This window comes from Perca fluviatilis, chromosome 10, assembly GCF_010015445.1.
Source record: "Perca fluviatilis chromosome 10, GENO_Pfluv_1.0, whole genome shotgun sequence".
Taxonomy (NCBI): domain Eukaryota; kingdom Metazoa; phylum Chordata; class Actinopteri; order Perciformes; family Percidae; genus Perca; species Perca fluviatilis.
The window spans coordinates 4,992,741-5,015,653 of record NC_053121.1 but is presented as its reverse complement, the minus strand read 5'-3'; the positions used below and the strand labels follow the sequence as shown (position 1 = coordinate 5,015,653).

The window sequence follows — 22,913 nt, the reverse complement described above, 5'->3', positions numbered from 1 at the left end:
AGCTGCAGCAACATGCAGTACAACAAAAATATTTTTTTATTTTTTATTAAACCATGTAAACTTATTCTGGTACAACCTCTAAATACAATTATGAACCTGAAGACGAGCATAATATGAGCACTTTAAGGTAAAATAAGGTATTGCAGGTGTCTAAACACAGATGCTAAAGCCTAGTACAGCCTATGTCTCGCTCTGGAAAGTTTGTGTGGCAGGCCCACCGACCTCCAAAAGGAGACAGTCCTAAGACAAGACATTCCCTTATCATGCAGCTGTCTACACTCCCTTGAATCTGAAGAGGGACACACATAATTATCCTTGAACAGGTCTGGTTATTAGAGTCTGGCCGAATATTCTCGTCCCCTGACCTGTGACCTAAGAATGAACCTGATGTTGTCTAAGCTTTCCCTTAGTCTCATTATACCACAACATGGTGTTTCCCGGAAATTCCACCACCGACTGTACCTACCTACCGCTCGTTCTCCATCGTCGCTTTGTATCCCCCCCCCCTTCTCTCTTTCTCTCTGTGTCTCTCAGCCTCCCTATCTGTCAGGTTCATAATTCTATTTAGAGGTTATATCAGAATAGGTTTACATGGTTTAATCTTAAATTGCTGCACCTCCTCTTTTCTCCCTGTGGGTTGAGCTCTCAGAGTGAGGCATCTCACTTCTGTTCCATGTTTGTTGGGAGTCGCCCACGCAGGTGGTGATGGTGCAGTGGATGTGACACATGCCTTTGGTGTGGGAGACCCCGGTTCGAGTCCCTCTGCGATACATCAACCAATGTGTCCCTGAGCAAGACTTACTTAAAACTATTGCTTAAAAAGGGAATTTAAAAAAAAAAAAAAAATAATATATATATTAACCCAAGAGAGGAAAAAAAATATTATATATATATATATATATATATATATATATATAGCAATTGTAAGTCGCTTTGGATAAAAGCGTAAGCTAAATGACATGTAATGTAACATGCGTGGTAGCTAGGTAAGGACTACTAGCCAGTCAGAAGCAGAGTATGAGGGCGTGCCACGCTAGCAGCTAGGCGAGTATTATAACGTGTGTTACAAAGTGACCACGTTTGTCTCTGAAGTAAAGGCTGGACTACAATGGAGCAGTTTGTGAACAGTGTTTTCTGTTGGAGATGGGAAGTCCCTTTGGGGTGCACTTTGGGCTTTTTCACTTTGTTAACCTATAACATGCACAAAAAAGATATATAACCCAATAAAGGAAAGGGGAAAAAGCATAATATGAGCACTTTAAAGGTTTGGCGAAATGTAACGCCTCAAGCATGAGTTTAAATACACCTTCAGGAAGACGGGGGGGCACTGCACAATAACACGCCGTCGGTAAACTTTACTGCCTGCCGAACCTTCTTCACGCAAGTGAAACGAGTTGTGCTGCTCCTGAGATTTTCTTCTAGACAGTGGGTGGAGCGAGAGGGCGACACAGAGAACTGAAAGAGGAGCAGAAAGATAGAGGGAGGATGAAAGTGAAGCTGCCAGGAGACTGTCATGTAGGAGTACTACATTATTCTGCTGGCTTTACATACAGTCACTCTCCATGTCTCTCTCTCCCTCTCTCTCTCTCTCCTCTCTCTCTCTCTCTCTCTCTCTCTCTCTCTCTCTCTCTCTCTCTCTCTTTTTGTTGTTATAAATGTGTGGCATGTGTTGGAAAAGTGTCTTAGAAAAAGGTCTTCGTTCTCTCTGTTGTTTTTTCAAAGTCCAATTTAAATTCAAATTCAAAGAGACTTTATTGGCATGACAGTATCAATAACAATGCGGCCAAAGCATCAAAATACAATTTGTCCAAATATTCGGGCAGAACCCAATATCTCTTTCTCTCTCTCTGTCTCTCTCAAATTCAAAAAGGTTTTATTAGCATGACTCTATTGAGACGTATATTGATCATATTGCTCATCAGCATGCAACAGGTGTATGTGAGTACCACATTATTCTGGCTTTACATATAGTCACTCTCCATCTCTCTCTCTCTCTCTCTCTCTCTCTCTCTCTCTCTCTCTCTTGCTGTCATGAAGGTGTTGGGTGTGTTAGAAAAAGGTCTTCATTCTCCCTGTTGTTTTTTCAAAGTCAAATCTAAATTCAAAGGGGCTTTATTGGCATGGAAGTTCCAATTACAATGTTGCCAAAGCAACAAAATACAATTTGTCCCAATATTCAGACAGAACACAATACCATCTCTCTGTATTTCTCTCAAACTCAAATTCAAAGAGGCTTTATTTACGTGACCATATTGAGACAGAGTATTGCTAAAGCACATAGTACAACAGGGAAGAGTACAGTTTTTAAGATGCAAACAATTTAGTAAAGAAAATTTATTTGCACATCTAAAACGTGAGATAGGTGCATCAGAGGGGAACAAGCAGGTCAAAAGTGGCACAGAAACCCTGCACACTGTCTAACTTGCAAAAAATATATAATATATACAGTATATATATATATATATATAAAAACAATAAAGCCTAAAGATGGTCTAGTACCAAAACGTTGCCTACTATTAAACTTGATATATATATATATATATATATATATATATATATATATATATATATATATATATATATATATATATATATATATATTAAAAGTTAGACAGTGTGCGGGAGTTTCTTTGCAACTTTTAACCTGCAAGGATGCAAACAATAAAACATGTTAATATTAGTGTTAATGCAACAACCATTTCGGCAATGTTTAACAACTGCAAGAACATAACTGATGGATATCAGCAATAACATGAAAATATTAATAATAATACAAGATCAGGAATCTTTACAGTCATCAAACTCAAAGTCTCCCAGGCCTCTGTCTCCTTTCAGCCATGGAACCCGCTGGCTTCATCTAACTGTTAACGAAATGGGATTTTTGTTACTCAGACGTGAGTCTCCATGACAAAAATGTTCAGTAGCGGTTTTATTAAACGTGACAGGACCACGTCAGACAGATCTGTGATATTTGGCACCTGGCGTGTAAGAGGGAGCACTGGCGCTGCCGGAGGACAACGGGGAGTTGGAGGGTAATGTTATCAAGTGATGGATTTTTAAACCTAATTTGCAATTTTGCTCTGTGGCTTGATACCACACTTGTGCAGCAAGCTGAGAGCTCTGGAAAACAAACACACAACGAGCAGGGAGCAATGTTATTCACTCGTGTTTGTGGTCCGCCAACGATTATAAGTCCAATATGCGCACTCTTTTTTTAGCTCTGTTTTGGTCTCCACCATTGACTTCCTCCCACTGTACAAAAGTGGAGGCCAAAATATCCCGGATACGGGCGCTGCCATCTTGTAATTTTGGAGCCAGAGTTGGCGCAGTGGATCGGAGCTGCAGCGTTGAAGTTCCGCCCATACACTCGCTTGACCAATGGCGAGTCAATCACAGCTGTCAATTATGGCGTTTCATCCTCTTTATATAGCATCACATAACTCATAAAAACCAATCTTACCAGAAAGAATTAACATACAGTGACGGTACATGACAGAAACCATCTTTGGGAAAAACATATTTGACATGTGCTTTGATTTTTTTTTTATTTTGGCCCATGTCCTATCCGCTAACATGGAGGGGGGCAGGGTTTATGACCTATACTGCAGCCAGCCACCAGGGGGCAATCGAGATGTTTTGACTTTACTTTTGCAGCTTACGCATCAACCCCAGGTCTCCGCCAACTCCTGAGGGAGATATCTGGCTCTTTGGTGCTGCTAAATGTTCCACTATGTTCATAGTTGCTAACTTTATGTCAGCTGTTTGGTGCTGGGCATTTGGTTACCTACAGCCTGCGTATCCGAGTTTGTTATTTGTTTTTTCTTGCCAAAAACAGCCACTGGTTGGTGAACCAAAAGAGCAAAAGTTGTGTGAAGGCATGATTGATTTTCCTTTGTACTGTAGATAATGTTTGAATTGCATTTTTGACTGAAAAGAGCATGGAAGTGCCTTACCTTTGATAGATGTACAATTCTAGAGTCACTTTAAAAAAGAAAGTTAGCTGTAAAAGAAAATAATGAAACATTTGGAAAAGGTCAAAGTACTTTTTGCAGTTCTTGAGTAGCGTCTGCAGACACACCAGCAATGCGATGGTTTCGCACAGCGTCTGGAAAACTGGGGCAAAAGAATTTCACAAGGACTCTCTTTTGCACCTAAAGCTTATTTCTGTGAGCACACGGTAAAAACTAATTCCAAATGAGCTTAGAAAAACGTTAATTCAGATAGTGATGACTGGACAGCAAGAGGACACCGCATAGAGAGATTGTAGTGTAAATTGAACTCAGACTGTAAACATAGGGGGCCTTAAATAAGGTTTTAAAGAAATAAATTATAGAGAGTCACCAAAGAAGAGTCTGAGTCGAGTCACCATTAACTGAGTTAGAGTCCAAGTTGATTCAGGAGCGACTCGAGTCCTAGTCCAAGACTGGAGTACTCCATCACTGCCTGTTACACATAAAAGTAGTCAGAAACTTCATCCAACTTCCGAGTCCTATTTCATGAATGCTGGAGTCCGATTTCATCAATTCTCAAGTCCTAGTCGTGAGTGCACAAATCCAAGTCCAGTCACGGGTCCAGAGAATAGCTGCTAGAGTCGGACTCAAGTCCGAGTCCAGGACTCCAGTACTCCATCACTGCAGTAATCACACTCCCCCTTTACTTTTGTCAAGATTTACCTTTGTCACACTCTCTTGCACTTCTACCCAGCTCTCCCTCTCTCTCTCTGTAGGGTGCTGTCAGTGAACAGGTGTGCAACTACTTCTCTTTATTAATGACGGACAGGAAGAAAGCAAAGGGCACCCGGTGTGTGTGTGTGTGTGTGTGTGTGTGTGTGTGTGTGTGTGTGTGTGTGTGTGTGTGTGTGTGTGTGTGTGCACGCGTAACACACTAGAGAACTGACAAATGCGGGAGTGACTGTGACGCACGCTCCATCGACAAAGTGACAAATGGAGTGGGTAGGAGACGCGTATGTATATGAATATATAAATACACACACACACACACACGTAGCAGCACAAAGCAGCAGTTTGACAGAGGACAATGCATTCAAAGCTTGAAAGTTGTTTGGTTCGGCTCAGAGGCGAATTTCCGAAATCCATCCAAGTTGAATTTTCTTGTGCCTGTCCTTTTGATAGAGAATTGGAAACATTTCCACCGTGGCGAGTTGTTTAATCAAGTGTTGAATCTTAAAATCTATTTTTCTTCAAACAAAAGGAAACGTCTGTCAGTGTGATGAAATCATTTTTCGCCTGTGCAGCTTTGCCTGTTTGGAGGAAGATGCTTTGGCGTTTTTATTGTTGAGAAAAATGGAATCATAACTCTGACACTTCTGTTGGGACATTATCACATTTAGAATCTACAACAGTGATATCATGTCACCGATATATACACACACACTCACGCATGCACGCACGCACACACACACACACACACACACACACACATAAAATCAGCTTTTGTGTCTATTTTAAACAAGCCACTTATACCTAAATATGGGACAATATGAGCAGTGGTTACCGGTATGATGTCGTGAACTGATGTCTGTCTCATTGTCTCCTTCTGGACATGCTACTCCCTCCAGCAAGTAACCAAGTCAGAAATTCCAAAACAGGTTAAAAAAATAAGAAAAGATTCTGTGATAATACCACTGTAATGCTGATATATATAAGGGATTCTTAAGATCCACCCCCTCCAATGAAAATCAAGTTTTTATCCATGTCCATATGGTTCTATCCCTTGAGACATATCATGAGCGAAATAGAGTATTTTTTCAAATGTGGTTATTTTTGCATGAATACTTATGAATGGTCAACCCGTTCTCACTCCCACCTCATAAAATACTTGGTCAGTGTCTCTCAGCATCAGATACGATGCAAAAAAGCACCCTTCAGCGTATGTACGGAACGTGTGTGTGTGTGTGTGTGTGTGTGTGTGTGTGTCCTGTTCTTTTCCCGCGTGTCACAGAAATGCACATTTTATAAACATGACGACCCAGAGTGTCAAAAGTGACGTCAAGAGTCCCGACTGTAAAGGAGACTTTAAGCGTGAATAACAAACGCCGTAATGACAAAATTAGGAGACCGCCTGCTGGTCATGTGACGCCCGGGTGGTCATGTGACGCCCGGGTGGTCACGTGACGGCGGCTGGCTACGAGCTCCATGACGCCGAGCGGCAGTTGCTAGTTGTGTTGCAGCCGCTACAGAGCTTTGCGACGCGGGCTACGAACCTCCGTCACAGCTCGGCCGTATCAGCGGCAGTTAGTAGGTGTGTTTAGCCGACAATGGGTGACTTTGAGCCGGGTACAGAGCACCGTGAGCTGCTGCTCGTTTCGGCGGAGATTGCAGTTAAACTTAGTCCACAAAATATAAGTTAAGATCATAGAATTTATAATATTAATGGACAACGCATCCGGTTCGGCGAAGTGATGCAAATGCGGAAGTGCCTTAAAGCTGCATTCTATCTGAATTCCAGCAGGGGGCGACACGTGCTTCGGTTTCTGTAGAAGTCTACGAGAAAATGACCCACTTCTCACTTGATTTATTACCTCAGTAAACATTTTCATAATGAGTTTATGGTCTCAATCGCTAGCTTTAAGTCTTCTGCAACACAGAATGATGTTCATTTTTTGAATTATGGTCTCGTTGATTTTAAAATCGGCGATAAAGAAGGGGGTGTTTTAGGGCGTGGCTATGATGTGATTGCCAGTGAAAGTGTGTAACATAGAGTGTAAGGGCTCCTCCCTCACTCCTCCCTCTTGTCTAAAATTCGTCACATCTGCAACCAGGATGGCCGCGCCCGTAACGGCAAACTCGACGATGGATAGCAGATCTCCACAAACCAACGGGTGACGTCACACACGCGCTGCGCTGTCCATTAATATTATACAGTCTATGGTTAAGATTAGTTAAAACTGGGGAAAAGATGGTGGTTTGGATTAAACCCCCCCCAAGAAACACGCATTTCCTGGGTGAAACTCTTTACTAGTAAAAGTCCTGTGTTTTTTTTTTGTCAAAAGCAGTATTTTTGCCTGAGAATTTGAGTTATTTTGTAAGGATAGTTCCACACTGATTACCTTCTGTTAGGATAATTATTCATCAAAGAATGGACAAATCACCGCGGAGTTCTCTTAAAAGTCTGTTTACTTGCAGTAAGTAGAGTCAGTTTACAGCACTATCAGCATAAGTACAGAAAGTGACTGAAGATTGTTCACAACAGTGTCTTTTAAAGGAGTTGGGAGTCACGTTAGTTATTCGGTTCATGCAATCAGTAGCGTTCTTCTTATCTCTGGTCGGGACCGGTATCTCCTCCACATTATGCGCTCTGCCCTCAGGGATACTGTACATCTTGTGCTCTTTGCAAGGTCACTCAGCTTTCATGATTAACACATGAAAGACAGAAATACTAAAACAGAAATACTAAAACATCAGCTTGGATGCAAATGGTTTAACAAAGAAACTGAAGCAAAACCATTCTAAGCATCATTTTTCAAACACCTTCTTACGGTACAATTAGACGAGGTAGAAGACAAACAAAAAGTTATCGTACTGACGCCGTTTGTGTCAGTCAGTGACCCACACCCTTGAGATACTCCCCCCCCCCCCAAGTCACACTCCCTCCACTTTTCATATTCAGAGACAGCAGTCATTAATCACCTGACCACAAGATGACGTGCGTCGGGAATACAAACCCATAGTTTGTTTGAGCAAGCAACCGCCGCTGTCCCTTTTGTCCTTATTTTGAAGTATGCAGGCACACACACACTTTCCTAATCCTGCAGAAGATCATAATCCTGATAAAAAAAATTACATTACAGTAACCCTGAGAGTTCAAGAAATAAAAACAATCATTATCTGAATAAACATTAAAAAATATATCATCGCTCTTCTACATATAAACCTGTCCAGCAAGCCAGATTAGATTCAGGTTTAATGATCAACAAAGGAAAAGGTTGATAAAACAAGACAAATGCAATATGAACAATAGAGTCCTTCATTTACAAAAAAATATATGGACAATAAAGTAAAAAAAAAAAACATGGACATTACAGTACACATTACATGTTGAATGGAGGTGATTGATACAGATCTTTCTACTATCCCACAATTCATTTCATTTCTGTCATCTCACCATTTCCATCATTCCTTTATTTGGAAAAAATAAATAAAAATCTCTTATTGATGTGGTTGTATTTGTGTCCTCCCATGCTGTATAATTGGTTCGGTCTAGATTCATCTCCTCCATTATGTCATTTATTAGTGTAATGGTACCACATTTAATTTGACATTGATTCATTTATGTTTTTAATGACGCAAACAACTTTCTCTTATCTTCCTCTCCTCATCTTGCTCCTTTGTTCACGCTCTCATTAGTCAATGAGCAGTCACTCAATGAGGGAACACATTCTTTCCCATTATCTCTCCTGATATGATTCTCTTTTCCTCATCCACACGTGCCTCCTTTGTGCCTCCTTTCCATCTTCCTTCTGTCCATCTGTCCATTCATCCATATATATATATATATATATATATATATATATATATATATATATATATATATATATATATATATATGTGTATATACACACCTCTTCAGGAGTTATTATGGTTAATAGGAAGGCCAATGTGTTCTCCTCCCCAGGGAAATGGGACTCATTACTTGTCATTAAGTACTTTTGATCAAAACTACTCCCTCATCCTTTACATTTCCTCTTTTTCTGCATGATCTTCACTTGCACATGCATGTCTTTCTGTTCTGTGACTTGATTTACAAAAAAACAATTTAAATAGCTTTCACAATTTCCAGGCCAGGCTGACACGCTGAGGTTTATTTCCATGAATCAACTGCACATGGCACAAGCTCAGCGGATGTTTTCAAGAGACACATGGCAGAACTGTAACACAGTTGGAAATGGTACAGTTACTAGCCTGGCCTCCAGCCTGACCAATCAAATCACATATTTTCTTCCTCTTTAAGATAGTCCACTCTGTTCCAGTGCACTTAGGCCATTTAGTGATGGAGAAGTCCAGAGCTTCTCTGCCACAGAAGCTTCCTCTTAGAGGAAACTAATTCTGTATGTCTCCAGCCCAGTTAAATCAGTTAAACGGAAGTAAACAATTACACTAGAATGAAAATTCAAGAAGAAGTCCTACAAACCTGATCCTGAAAATATGATAGTGTCGTACTGAACTTACACCAAATCATTCAACGTGATTTTTATTATTATTCCTTCCAGCATGTATCCAAGGTGATTGTGGACAGATACAACTTCAGTTTGACATTGTGTGGCTGCCAGTGTGTATGCAGCAGCAGTAGTGTTGTTTTTAATAAATGTCACTTATTTCTTTCTTTTGTTCAACAATGTGGGTTGTTTGAAAGACTAGTCACTACTGTGTTGTGTGTGTGTGTGTGTGTGTGTGTGTGTGTGTGTGTGTGAGGGTGAATACATTTCAGCCTGTTTGGTAGCATTAGAGAAAGGGCAGATTGTGGTCAACTCGATTTATTCAGCGCTGGCGCTTGTGTGTGAATGTGTGTGTTTTTACCGTGGCTGTGGGTTATATGTGTTTTGTGTGTGTGTGTGTGTGTGTGTGTGTGTGTGTGTGTGCCAATACAAGCCTTGTACGCTGATAGATGCTGCTGTAACTCCATAGAACTGAAGGAAGGCCATAACCCACACATGCATTATCATATTCATACAGCTCACAAAATAGATTGCTTTGGCAAGTGTGCGTGTGTGTTTGTGTGTGTGTTTGTGTGTGTATGTGTGTATGTGTGTGTGTGTGTGTGTGTGTGTGTGTGTGTGTGTGTGTGTAGTGTTGATTCCACTGGTTGGAGCAACTCATTTTTGAGGAGTCATTTTGAAAATGGCAAACACACTCTGTCCCTCTCTTTCTCACGACTTTTCTTGTTCTCTCTCTTTTACACACACACACACGCACACACACATACAGTATGTCCTCTCGCCACATATACAAAGCTCTATCTTGGCTAAAGCCTATGTTCTCTCATAAAATGTGTCCAGAGAAAAGAAGTAACCATCAAGTCGGCTGTGTGCTGAAATTGAACATCAGCACAAAACACCGGGCCAAATGGCAGGTACTTTCTCTCTCTCTCACACACTCATTCAAATCTTGTTCTTTCACCTTCTTTCATCTCTCTTTTGTTTTTTTTCTTTCCCTCTAGTCTTCTCCCTCTCACCTGGGTGTAAATTGCCCTGCAGTGGTGATAGACGTTGTGTGTGTGTGTGTGTGTGTGTGTGTGTGTGTGTGTGTGTTGTGTACTCGCTGTGTCATTTTGGTCTGTGTGCCCCGTTCCTGCGCGTGTGTGTGTGTCTGACTTCATTTCTTTTTTTTCTGTGAGTGTGCGTGTTTGTACCTGTTTGTGAATGTCGGGATCATTACCTGTGTGTGTGTTTGTGTGTGTGTGTGTGTGTGTGTGTGTGTGTGTGTGTGTGTGTGTGTGTGTGTGTGTGTGTGTGTGTGTGTGTGTGTGTGTGTGTGTGTGTGTGTGTGTGCGTGTGTGTGTGGGTCAGGTCAAGCTATTATTATGGCAGCAGCTGTAGCGGGTATTGCAGGGGATTGTGGGAGGTGTGCAGACAGGCAGACGGCTCTGAAGGGCTTTACGTTTGAGAGACAGGCCTGAGCTAAATATGCTGCATCCTGCACAAACTGCATAACTCACAGTCCTCCAGCTATTAAATACAATAAAACATATATGCTTATTATTTTCAATACCACTGTTAAACTATATTCATTTCATCTATTGTGTAGTCTTTAAGGTAAACTTTTATGTACAAAAGTTTGTTCCCACGAACATTAATGTGAGCTAACAACTGTTAGTAGAGCGACCACCCACACAAACTCAACGTTCATAAATGCTTTTATATGTTATTTCATTGTGGATTACATGTAGAGTTTTATGTTGTTTTTGTTATATTATGTATATGTTGTATTATGTTATATTTGTGGCTATTTATTCATGTGTCTTGGTAATCAGCATTGGTCGATTAGTTTGAATAGATGTTTCGGTTTCGCGGATGATTTAATTAGGATGATATTCTATTGCGATTTTCATTTATTGTGATTGTAGATTTATAAGGATTCAATAGTTTTGAGTATTGCGATTTTCTTTCCCTTCTGTAACAAAAAATGAAGTTTAATAATACACTTCTAGAGACAATATATCATGAGACATTTCTAAAAACTGATAGTTTTCTAAGAAGAATGCACATCACATGTCAGTCAGTCAGTCTGACATTTATTTCATTTGTAAAGAAGTAGATAACATGGATTTTCTGCATTTTCTGCTTTCGGTCTGTTTTGCTGGAAACGGATACAATGTAATCGCCTTCGGGCGTAACGTATAAACAGATAATATGAGACCTTCAAAATAAAAACAAACTTAAAACTATCAAAAGGAAAAATCTACCTATTAGTGATGTAATGTTCTGTGCCCAGGCGTCTGCGTGTGTGTCGAGAGATCCTGGAAGTTTTCCGCGAAGCGCGTATCGAGGCTTGTATCGTGTTAGACAAATGACGTCGTTGATGGCGTCCGAAGCCTCGCTGCCCGTCCATACCGCGTGACGTGCTTAAGGGAAGGGGTTCGAATCTACACCGGTTTTACGATACATCCATGATCTACACAAGCAAATTCACTTTACGTAACTTCCCCAATTACCCATCAAATGCATCAAACAAACACATGAAATATCTCTAAACACCCATCAGTTGGTCCAGTGATGTCAGTGATGACATCATCAGCACAATAAATACACAGGACATGCTCGGCGGCTCGTCCCCAAACATTCCTGAATGGTGGACCAGACAAAGGAGCCACGACTGTGAGCTGTGGTAATGTGTTTGCTGTCAATTAAACCAGTACTCGATGTACAAATGTAACCATTTTAACACAAACTAACCCTTGATAGTAAGTGCTAAAGGTAAAGGTACTTTATTGTCACATACACATACATGTAGCGAAATTCATTCTCTGCATTTAACCCATCCCTCGAGGGAGCAGTGGGCAGCCAATCACAGCGCCCAGGGACCAGGGACCAACTCCAGATCTGAGCCAGTGCCTTGATCAGGGGCACTGACTGGAGAACCTAGTACATGTTGCACAAAAGCAAAAGCAATTGTAAAATGATGGCAAAATGAATACAGTATGAAAATGACAAGAGCAATGTGTGAAATAAACGTGGACACATGAATGTACACAAGCACAAGGGACGACGTGGAGAGTGCAGGGAATCTCACCCACTTTGTCACACGAATACTTGCTGAAAGCATGTGAAAGGACTGAACTATATAGCAATGAATGGTTGAGTTTCACCACAAAGGTAGTGCAATAAAGCAAAATGTGTGAAGTAAGAATAAAATCGCTATGCTATGTCAATTTGTTACAAAGTATGCAAAAATAAATCATTTTATCTCTTATACATATACTTTTATTTTATACAAATACAAATTTCAACTACATTAAACCCTATGGAGCTCAAGATTTCATAATGTATCTCCTCTTACAATGTTTAAGCCACTCCAAGCGCCACTATAATATACTGTTACCACTTTTAAAAATTTTATACGGATTTCTGTTTTTAGTTTTTAGTTATTCTCATTTCCATACTCCATTTATTCTGGAGAACCAGTCATTTGCTACATCCAAAAAGGACTGGGTCAATTTTAACCCAATTTGGGTCAATCTTGCACCGAACCCAATGTTGCACTTACATGTGGCACTTTGGAGTTTGGCTTATTTGAAGCTAATGTACTTCACTTACATGACTGGTGTTGTTGTTGTGGGATTGTACCGGCATGGTGGAGTGCTGTTATTGGAAATTGCTTTGGATAAAAGCGTCAACTGAATGAAATCAGGGCACTAAGTTAACTTTTTTGACCACCAGCCACTTTGGCAGGTGGATTTTTAAATCCACCTGCCAAAGTTACTTTTTACCAGCCAGTTTTTTTTTTTTTTGCCTCATAAAAGGTGAAAAACAGGACTTGCTGTGTCTCTATGATCCTGTCCTTTCCTATTCATGGTAGCCTACTCGTGGACATTGCGCCGTCATCATGTGCTGTAATAGGGGGGGCCAGCCTTGATAATACTGCATAGGGGTCCGGTGTTGGCTCGTTACGCCACTGCATATAAGAGATGAGAGGACTGACAAAATCAGGAGTAGCCTACACGCACCACAACAACAACAAAACACTGGTGAAGGTGGACCATAACACTTTTTTTGTATAGTTCTTAAAAATAAAAAAATGAATAAAAAGGAAACTTGTTTCGGGGAGAAAAATAATTAGTACTATTAATTAATTACTCTGGGCTGAGATTTTCTAGGAACCTTACCAAAAAGGCTCAGGATGATGATGTTGGTATAATATGAAAACGGCTGGTGGAATTAAGACACAAAATAATAATTTATTGAATGAATCAAATATGAACATATCTGTCAGTGGCTTGTTGATCTTTACATTGTTAGTTAATTTCCTAACCTGGGCTGGGACTCACATTCATATGGTTTCATATTGGACTTTAACTTATCATTGCACTTACAATAAAGTAGCTGTCCTCAATTTAGGTCATGCTGTAAGTGTCATCTGCATTTTTTCCTGCATCCACCGTGTGTGATTGTGTGTATTTGTGTATGTATGTGTGTGTGTGCGTGTCAGTCGCGGGGGAAACGGAGCAACAGGCCCGCCCGCTGCAGACAGCTGACAAGATGAAACAGCAGCAACTTTCAGAGACTTTACCGATCGTTCCAGCGTACATTGACGTTACAATGTCTACATGTTGGCAAGACGGTCTGAAGTGTTTTGATGGTCTTTCGCTGAACGTTTTGTTGGTAAATGTGAGATGTTCGAGTCACACACACGTCTCGTCTTCATAACAGAAACAAGGAAATTAATTTGACCCGTTTGCCCTCCCGCTTGGTCAGTGGCTGCTCGATAGGGAGTCCCGGGTGTCAATCAATGTCTTCCAGTGATGCGGGCCCCTGATTGGACCAGGCCCGTAAGCAACCGCGTACTCTGCTTACCGATAGTTATGCATCTGAATCACTCAATTCTCATTGGCTACCCGCCAAAGTGGCTGGTAGATTGACAGTGTTACCCGCCAATTGCAAAATTCACCCGCATTTGTAATGTAATCTATGTGCATAAAAACCACTGGGTCACCAATCACACCCAAAACAAGGTTATTTTGACCCAATTTTCATTATTTATATTATTTCCACAGGGTTATTCAGCCACACCAGTATGTAGTTATTTTGACCCAGTAGCATATTTAAATTTCAGTTTCGTCATCAATTTGTCTGAGATTTTAACCCTTCGCGAACACAATAGGTCAATGCGGTCATCCAATCAACTGGTTTTAGAAGACCCACGGTCGAGGTACAAACTGTGGGGTGATCGCGCTTTCGCAGTTGCTGCCCCGAGACTTTGGCGCTAGTTATGTAGTTATTTTGACCCAGTAACATATTTAAATGTCAACTTAGTCATACATTTTCCGAGATTTTAACCCTGCGCGAACACAATAGGTCAATGTGGTCATCCAATCAACTGGTTTTAGAAGACCCACAGTCGAGGTACAAACTGTGGGGTTATCGCGCCTTCGCAGTTGCTGCCCCGAGACTTTGGAGCAAGTTACCCCCTGAGATTTGCACTATTACAGATGTAGCTCTTTTTAAGATCCAAACTCAAAACGTATTTATTAAGAATAGCATTTAATACATAATAGCGGTGTGACATTTTCCCTCTCCTCCTATTATATATTATATTATTCTTTTTATTGTATGTTTTGTTGTTATATTCTTGGCCCTTGATGTAAAGCACTATGGATACCTGCTGGTTGCCGTAAAGCGCTATGTAAATTAATGTTAGTTGATTGATTGATTGATCAATTGATCCAAAAACTGTATGCAGCGATGTATAGCATTAGTTATTAGTTTGACTTGGTCCAAATTTGCAGTGGCAGGCTTCCAGTCAGTTTTTGTTTCATTCCACTTATCAACTATCAACATTACACCGTTGTAAATTCAATGTTTGAATGTTTCCACAGACAGACCTGGCTTTAGCTGAATATTTTCGGCATACAGTTTGAAACTAATTGGTGTCCATTGAGCTTGACGAAACCGGCTAACCGGGCTAAGTCGACTAGCATGCTACAGCTGATAGACAACAACTAGTGCGCTGCCAAGACTTCTGGGTAAAACTCCAGCTTCAGACTTCTGTTCCACGAGTGTGAGTACTCAACATAAACAGACTATTTTGGCGTGTTCGGGCGTGCCAAACCAATGTCGCATACTGATCTGAACGTCCTGTACCCAAACAGTTCGGTATGATTACAAGTACCATTACAAACCGATATTGTAATCCAAAAATAACGAAAGGTTATCCAGTTACATTACTTTATTATTGTGATACTTGGATTATGTTACTGACTACATGTCTTAACAGGTAGTAAGTAATTTTATCGGAATAAATTTTTAAAGTAATCATTCCAACCCTGTATATGTATACTATAGGTCTCGTCAGAGATCAGAATAGCAGAGAAGGTGAAGAACAGTTTTATTCTAAGCATTTTTATTATACTTTAGATACATTTTTAGAGAAACCTTGATGATGAAATTGTCAGCCAAACAAAAGAAGTAGTATAGCCCCATATTTAGGTTTGCGACTCTGTCTGAATGTGTTTTGCCCAAAAAAGTCTCTGCGCTTTTTCAAACTCTGAAACTTTGCCATTTATCCAGGGTTATTTTCATTCTGCCGTTTGGGAACATCCATATGCAAATAGAGCTGACGGGAATGATATATCTGGCCATGCTAACACCTCGCCCACACATTTAATATGTCTACAGACACACGCAGCTGCACTCTACCCTACGCACACACATACGACAGGCTTATATACACACTCCCACTCATGCACTTACACTCACCTGCACAGATTAATACACAGCATGCACGAGCAGAAGCAGCGATAAATGAATTATAGGGAGTTTGCTTTGGTTATGACCTGCAGCTACATATGGCCCGTGTGTGTGTGTGTGTGTGTGTGTGTGTGTGTGTGTGTGTGTGTGTGTGTGTGTGTGTGTGTGTGTGTGTGTGTGTGTGTGTGTGTGTGTGTCCCCTGTGTTGAACATTGTCTGAAACAAAAGGCATTAGTCCAGTAGACCAAACTAATGTGATTTTCTATTAATGTGATGCCCTGTTTGTGTGTGTGTGTGTGTGTTTGTTTGTGTGTGTGTGTGTGTGTGTGTGTGTGTGTGTGTGTGTGTGTTGTGTGTGTGTGATCCTCTGTGTTAGGTGTTGAATGGACTGCACTCACACCTTCAGTTTGTGTCAGCTCATTCATTTACTGTTCTGTTAATTAATTTACTTAATTTTCTACACTTACAAACACACACACACACACACACACACACACACACACACACACACACACACACACACACACATACTTAACAAACACACATTCCAAACACACACCTTGAATTTTTATGATGATAATCTTCTGAATATCTGGCAACCTTGTCAATGATTAAATACTGTGTGTGTGTGTGTGTGTGTGAGTATGTGTGTTGAGTACTACATCATTTGATCGTGAAAGAGTGATTGTGTGTGCAATACATCTGCATGTGTACGTTAATACTACAGTAAATCCCTCCTGCCTCTGTATGACTTGATGCATATTGCTAAATCTATAAATGTAACCAATTAAGTGTGCGGTCGTAAATCTGCGCCACAAACTCATGCAAATGAAGTCTTTAAATCTTTGGATGTGACTTAACTCAACACAAATTACACTTGACACATTTTACAGAGTGCTTATACACGTGTACGTTGATTTACAGCTGTAGCCACGGTAACAATCCACATCCAGCGTAGAACATCTGACTTCTGACTGCACTTTAGGGTTGCAGAAACTGTACATGGGCGTAGCCACATCAGGGTGTATTCTCTAGGGCAGGGGTCTTCAACGTTTTTTTAAGCCAAGGACCAGATCAGGGACCCCCTACTTACTACATATAGTGTATAAAATAAAGTTGCATATTAATCTGGTCCTACAATAACTTTTAGGGAAGCATTTATAGATACATGTTTTTGCATAGAATACTAAGCTACTCAAATAGCCTAATACTTGTTGGCATGATTTTCCCTGCAGTGACTCTGAGGACCCCCTAGGGGTCCCGGACCCCCTGTTTAAGATCCCTGCTCTAGGGGTTGACTGCAAAGCTAGCGTTAAATGATTATGTAAAATAAATATCTGTATTCATATGTGCACAGGAAGTGGGCGGGGCTTTTGCCAGAAAGGAAATATAAAAACATTTATATATTTATTTAAAAGGAAAGAATCTAAACTGAGTCAAACGGTTAGAGGGAGCACCCTTTGTACACTGTATGATTTCTAATACGATTTTTGGATGTTGATCCTCCAAGGACATCAGTCTGCATTAGCTGTGTGTGGATTGTCTGTGGGTTTTAGTTTGACTGAGTTAGGCCTGTAACAATTATTACATAATTCCTTTTTTTTTTTTTCATTGTCTCTTTGTTTAACCGCGATTAATTGGCAATGTTAGGGGTATGACTGTTGATGGTAGTTGTTTTTTTAGACATGCCAAATTTTAATTACATAAGGGATTATTGGTCGGATTATTGTTGAGCTAAAGCTATTCTAGTTGTTGGCACTTGGCCCTATACACGTTCATAACAAAAATGATGAGGGTGGATACAGTAAGAAAAATGTTTTATGATAATAAAGAGGCGTTGTTTACTTCATAGGCTGTGTACCTGTGTTATTATATTATCTGGGTCACATGACAGTGATATATAACCAAAATATGTATCCTGGAATTCATTCAAAACTTTTAATTACTTTAAAAAGTAATATATATATATATATATATATATATATATATATATACACACAATTATACAAACCCAATTCCAATGAAGTTGGGATGTTGTGTAAAACGTAAATAAAAACAGAATACAATGATTTGCAAATCCTTTTTTAACTGAATTATATTCACTACAAAGACAAGATATTTAATGTTCAAACTGATAAACTTTGTTTTTTTGCAAATATGTAGTCATTTTGAATTTGATGTCTGCAAAACGTTCTAAAAAAGCTGGGACAGGAGCATGTTTAACACTGTGTTACATAACCTTTCCTTTTAACAACACTCCATAAGCATTTGGGAACTGGGGACTAATTGTTGAAGCTTTGTAGGTGAAATTCTTTCCCATTCTTGCTTGATGTACGACTTCAGTTGCTCAACAGTCCAGGGTCTCCGTTGTTGTATTTTGCGCTTCATACTTGCCACACATTTTCAATGGGAGACAGGTCTGGACTGCAGGCAGGCCAGTCTGGTACCTGCCAAAATGTGGCTTGGCATTGTCCTGCTGAAATTAGCAGGGACGTCCCTGAAAAAGACATTGCTTGGATGGCAGCATATGTTGCTCCAAAACCTGTATGTACCTTTCAGCATTAACGGTGCCTTCACAGATGAGTAAGTTACTCCTGCCATGGGCACTAACACACCCCGATACCATCACACAAGCTGGCTTTTGAACTTTTGAACACTGATAACAATCTGGATGGTCCTTTTCCTCTTTGGCCCGGAGGACATGACGTCCGTAATTTCTAAAAAGAATTTGAAATGTGGACTCGTCAGACCACCGCACACTTTTCCACCCTGCGTCAGTCCATCCAACCCTCAGATGAGCTCGGGCCCAGAGGAGCTGGCGGCGTTTCTGGGTGCTGTTGATACATGGCTCTCGCTTTGCATGGTAGAGTTTTAACTTGTAGATGTAGCGGCGAACTGTGTTAACTGACAATGGTTTACCGAAGTGTTCCTGATCCCACATGGTAATAATGGTTTTCAGTGAGTGTCGCCTGAGGGATCGAAGGTCACGGGCATTCAATGTTGCTTTTTGTCCTTTGTCCAGTTCCTTGCAATGTACATTGAGGAACATTGTTCTTAAACTGTTGGACTATTTGCTCACACAGATGTTCACAAAGTGGTGAACCTGGCCCCCTCCTTGCTTGTGAACGACTGAGCCTTTTGTGGATGCTCCTTTTATACCCAATCATGACCAATTAACCCATTCACCTGTGGAATGTTCCAAACAGGAGTTTTTTTTTTTAGCATTCCTCAACTTTCCCAGTCTTTTGTTGCCCCTGTCCCAGCTTTTTTGGAACGTGTTGCAGGCATCAAATTCAAAATGAGTGAATATTTGAAAAAAAAACAATAAAATATTAGTTTGAACATTAAATATCTTGTCTTTGTAGTGTATTCAATTGAATATAGGTTGAAAATGATTTGCAAATCATTGTATTCTGTTTTTATTTACATTTTACACAACGTCCCAACTTCATTGGACTTGGGGTTTGTATTGTTGCCTGTTCCCACAGCCCTATGTTCCCACATTTCTAAGAATTTTTTTTTCACTGAAAATTAGGACCTATGTTCCCTCAGCCCTATGTTCCCACATTTCTAAGATTTTTTTTCAAAATTAGGCCCTATGTTCTCACAGTTCACACATTTCTAAGATTTCTTTCCAAAATTAGGGCCTATGTTCCTACATTTCCTTTTTTTTTATTTTCTTCTTTTTTTTTCAATTACAAACAAACCTAAACAAATAAAAAAAAAAAAAAAAAAAAAAAAAAAAAAAAAAAAAAATTAAAAAAAAAAAATTTTTCCTGACATTTCCTTTTCATAAATTTGTATCAGATTAACTCTCACAAATTTGGTAGACAAAAACACCCACCTAAACCCCAAAAGGGCTTATTTTAAAAAAAAAAAAAAAAAAAAAAAATAAAAAAAAAAAAAATAAAACAAAACCTTTTCTTTTTTTTTTTTTTTTTTTTTTTTTATTTAAATAATTTATAAAATAATAAATTTAAATTTTAAAAAAAAAAAAAAATTTTTTCCTTAATCCCCTAATTCTTTTTCTTTTTTTCTTGCTTTGTTAGAATTAGTCTTTGATTTTGTTTAGACTGCATTATCTCTTCATATCCAAATAATGCCTTGTGCACTGGTTATTTCCAGTATTGCTTAATAAAAAACCAAGAGGAAAATGATAATGTGAGAATGAGGAGGTATATCTTTTGGCCAGATGACAGATCCAGGGGGGATTTATTGCTGCAGGGTAGAGCTGAAATTAAGAGGGAAAGCGCCTGAAGGCTTCAGTTAAAACGGAGCACATCTATCTGTGCCTCAGACGATAAGAGGGGGGAAACGAAGTCAGAGGACCAAAAGGACAGAGATAAAAGACAGAAGAGACGGAACAGAAAGGGGAGTAGCGGTGGAAGGAGGGAAGTCCATTTGGGAAAGCTGCTTGTCATTTTCCGTCCTGACCTCTACATCTCACCAGCTCTTACTTGTCTTCCATCTCCGACTTGTTTTCTGTTCGTTCCGGCTGATCGGGTCTGACCCCGACATCGCAACACCCTCTTTCTTCTTTTCTCTCTCTCTTCCTTTATTTCTCTGAATCTCTACTGTCACGTCTCTCCCACACTCTTAAGAAATAAATCCGTAAAAATAACAAAAAAAAAACTTTACCCATAATTAAAAAAAGGAAATTATGTGTATAGCTACAGTTAAAATACAGAACATTTTGTTAGGCCTATATAAAATTCTGTCATACAAAGCGGCTAGGTTAGTAAAGTGCTGAAAACATTCAAATTGACATCAAAAACATCGTAAAAAGCGTCCAAAAGGTCAAAAACAAGGTGACAAAAATTTCAAAAGTGTCACAAAAGGTCGGAAAAAAGCAACAACTTTGAAAACAAATTTAAAAATGGAGATAAAAGTAACAATGTGGACTTCTTTAATCCCCCAAAACCAACCTCTGTGGCCAAACAAAAAGCTGTCAGAGCGCAAACTATACAATTCAAACTAAAAATATACCTTTGAATCACGTTCCATAGACAATTTCTGTTAAAATATAGCAAGGTTGCGCAATAACGTTAAAATGATTTGAACTTTTAGCGAGGAACGAGAAGTGAATTACCTGTATGTGTGAAAACAGCTTTATCTCACGCATCCGTTTTGTTGTTGTTGAATATATAGCCCCCCCCCCCCAAAAAAAAACAAACTCAAACCAATTTATATTTCCACAAAATTGGCATGAATAATCATAATGGTATACATGCCCCATGTGTGTGCGTGTGTATGAGTCAAAACAAAATAAAACTTGTTTTGAACATTTTCTTTGTCATCTGCAGATTGATTTTAAGTAGAGGGAGAAAAAAATTGATTTAAATCTTAAATCGGATTTTTTTTGAAAAAATCGGGGATTTTATTTTCAGGCCATATCGCCCAGCCCTACTTTGACATACATAAAGTATAACATTTTCTGTATGTATCTCTTTTATTCTCTTGCGCTGTTGCCCCCTCCAACTCGTTAATAGAAGACAACATGCGCACACACTTTCTTTCTTTCTCAATTTCATATTCAATGTTTTATTGCCTTGAAGGTAGGGAACAATATTACTGAAGAAACAAAACAATCTCCCTGTCACTCATGCTCTCTTTTTCTATCTCATTTTTTTCTCCTGTCACTCCTTCTCCCTGGCCAAGCATGTTTTCTTTATAAAGAATCGCCTATAAAGTTTTTTTGATGATCGTTCATGTTTTGCTTCCTAACCTATTTGAGTTTCTAACCCTGTTCGCTGTTTTCATCAATGTTCCTCGCCCCTGCAATTTAAAGAGGAGTTGTATTTGGAGACGTTCCACTCTATAATGGCCTCCAGTATGTACTGTATATCACTACATTCTCAATATTTCTCTGTCTGTTTTTCTCTCCTTACAGTGGACGGATGCATAGACTGGTCGGTGGATCTGAAGGAGTACCATGTTCTGGCTGGGGAACCTGTTCGGGTGAAATGTGCCTTGTTCTACAGCTACATCCGAACCAACTACACCATGGCAACCAACGCCAAGCTGCGCCTCATCTGGTACAAGAACAAAGGAGATGCTGAGGTAAGATCACTTGGAATAATAGCAGATATAATAGGTGGGTATGGAAGTCCAACGATAAAGTGAAAATAATCAATCAAATTGAATTTGTCTTATGTGGTTCTTACATTTTTTGTTTGTATTATAATTCAATAATTAGAATTAAAAGTCATCATAATCATTTAGAATTAAAATATTTTTTGTTTGTGTTATTTCAAACCATAACAATGCCATATCGTCCTCACCCAGAAAACGACCGTATAGGTTGAATTGTGCAAGCGGCTTATAACGACCCATACTGATGTACTTAACTTAGGTACGTAAATTACAACAAATGTACTTATTTTAACCCAAACCATGAATTTTTCCCAAACGTAGCCGAGTCGAACGTGCGCCATTCACGGGAAAATACGTTTTTCTTGAAACCCAGAAAACGACCGTATAGGTTGATTGTGCAAGCAGCTTATGACGACCCATATTTTGTAGTTTGTTGTTAGGCAGCGACCTCTAGTAGCCGTATTAATTATCATAGAGCAAACGAGGAAATGAAGTGGCAAAGTACAAGAGCGCCAAATTCCACATAAAGAGGCAGATTGGGTTGGTTAATGTGTCAAACAACAACAGGACAAAAGGAGGCAATAAAAAAATCTATTGACAACCAGCAAACTGCAGGCAGCTGATAGAACCTTCGCCCCACCAGACACAGACACACACACACACACACGATACTAAGGCCCACCAGGTGTGTGATTTGATATGCCAAATCACTATTGGTCAAAAGATGAATGACTAGTCCAGCTGAGCAGGCATCAAATATGCCTTTCCAGTTCAATAAACCAAGTACTGCCATCTGACTCACACATCACAAGACAATGTTACAATGAATTCAATCATACCAAAGCATTGTATGGCTCAAGACTATGGCGATATAGTATTCACTAAAAATCACCCAAGC

General features: G+C 39.6%; 1 protein-coding gene across 3 annotated transcripts in view; it reads left to right on the top strand.

The window, feature by feature from the left end:
- The window catches only part of il1rapl2 (interleukin 1 receptor accessory protein-like 2), a 625,772-nt gene that overhangs the window by 374,200 nt on the left and 228,659 nt on the right, over positions 1-22,913 (top strand). For all 3 annotated transcript variants that reach the window (XM_039813808.1, XM_039813805.1, XM_039813806.1), the window contains exon 3: positions 21,813-21,982. In XM_039813808.1, coding sequence (XP_039669742.1) covers positions 21,813-21,982 — 170 coding nt within the window. The remainder of the gene's footprint in view (positions 1-21,812; positions 21,983-22,913) is intronic.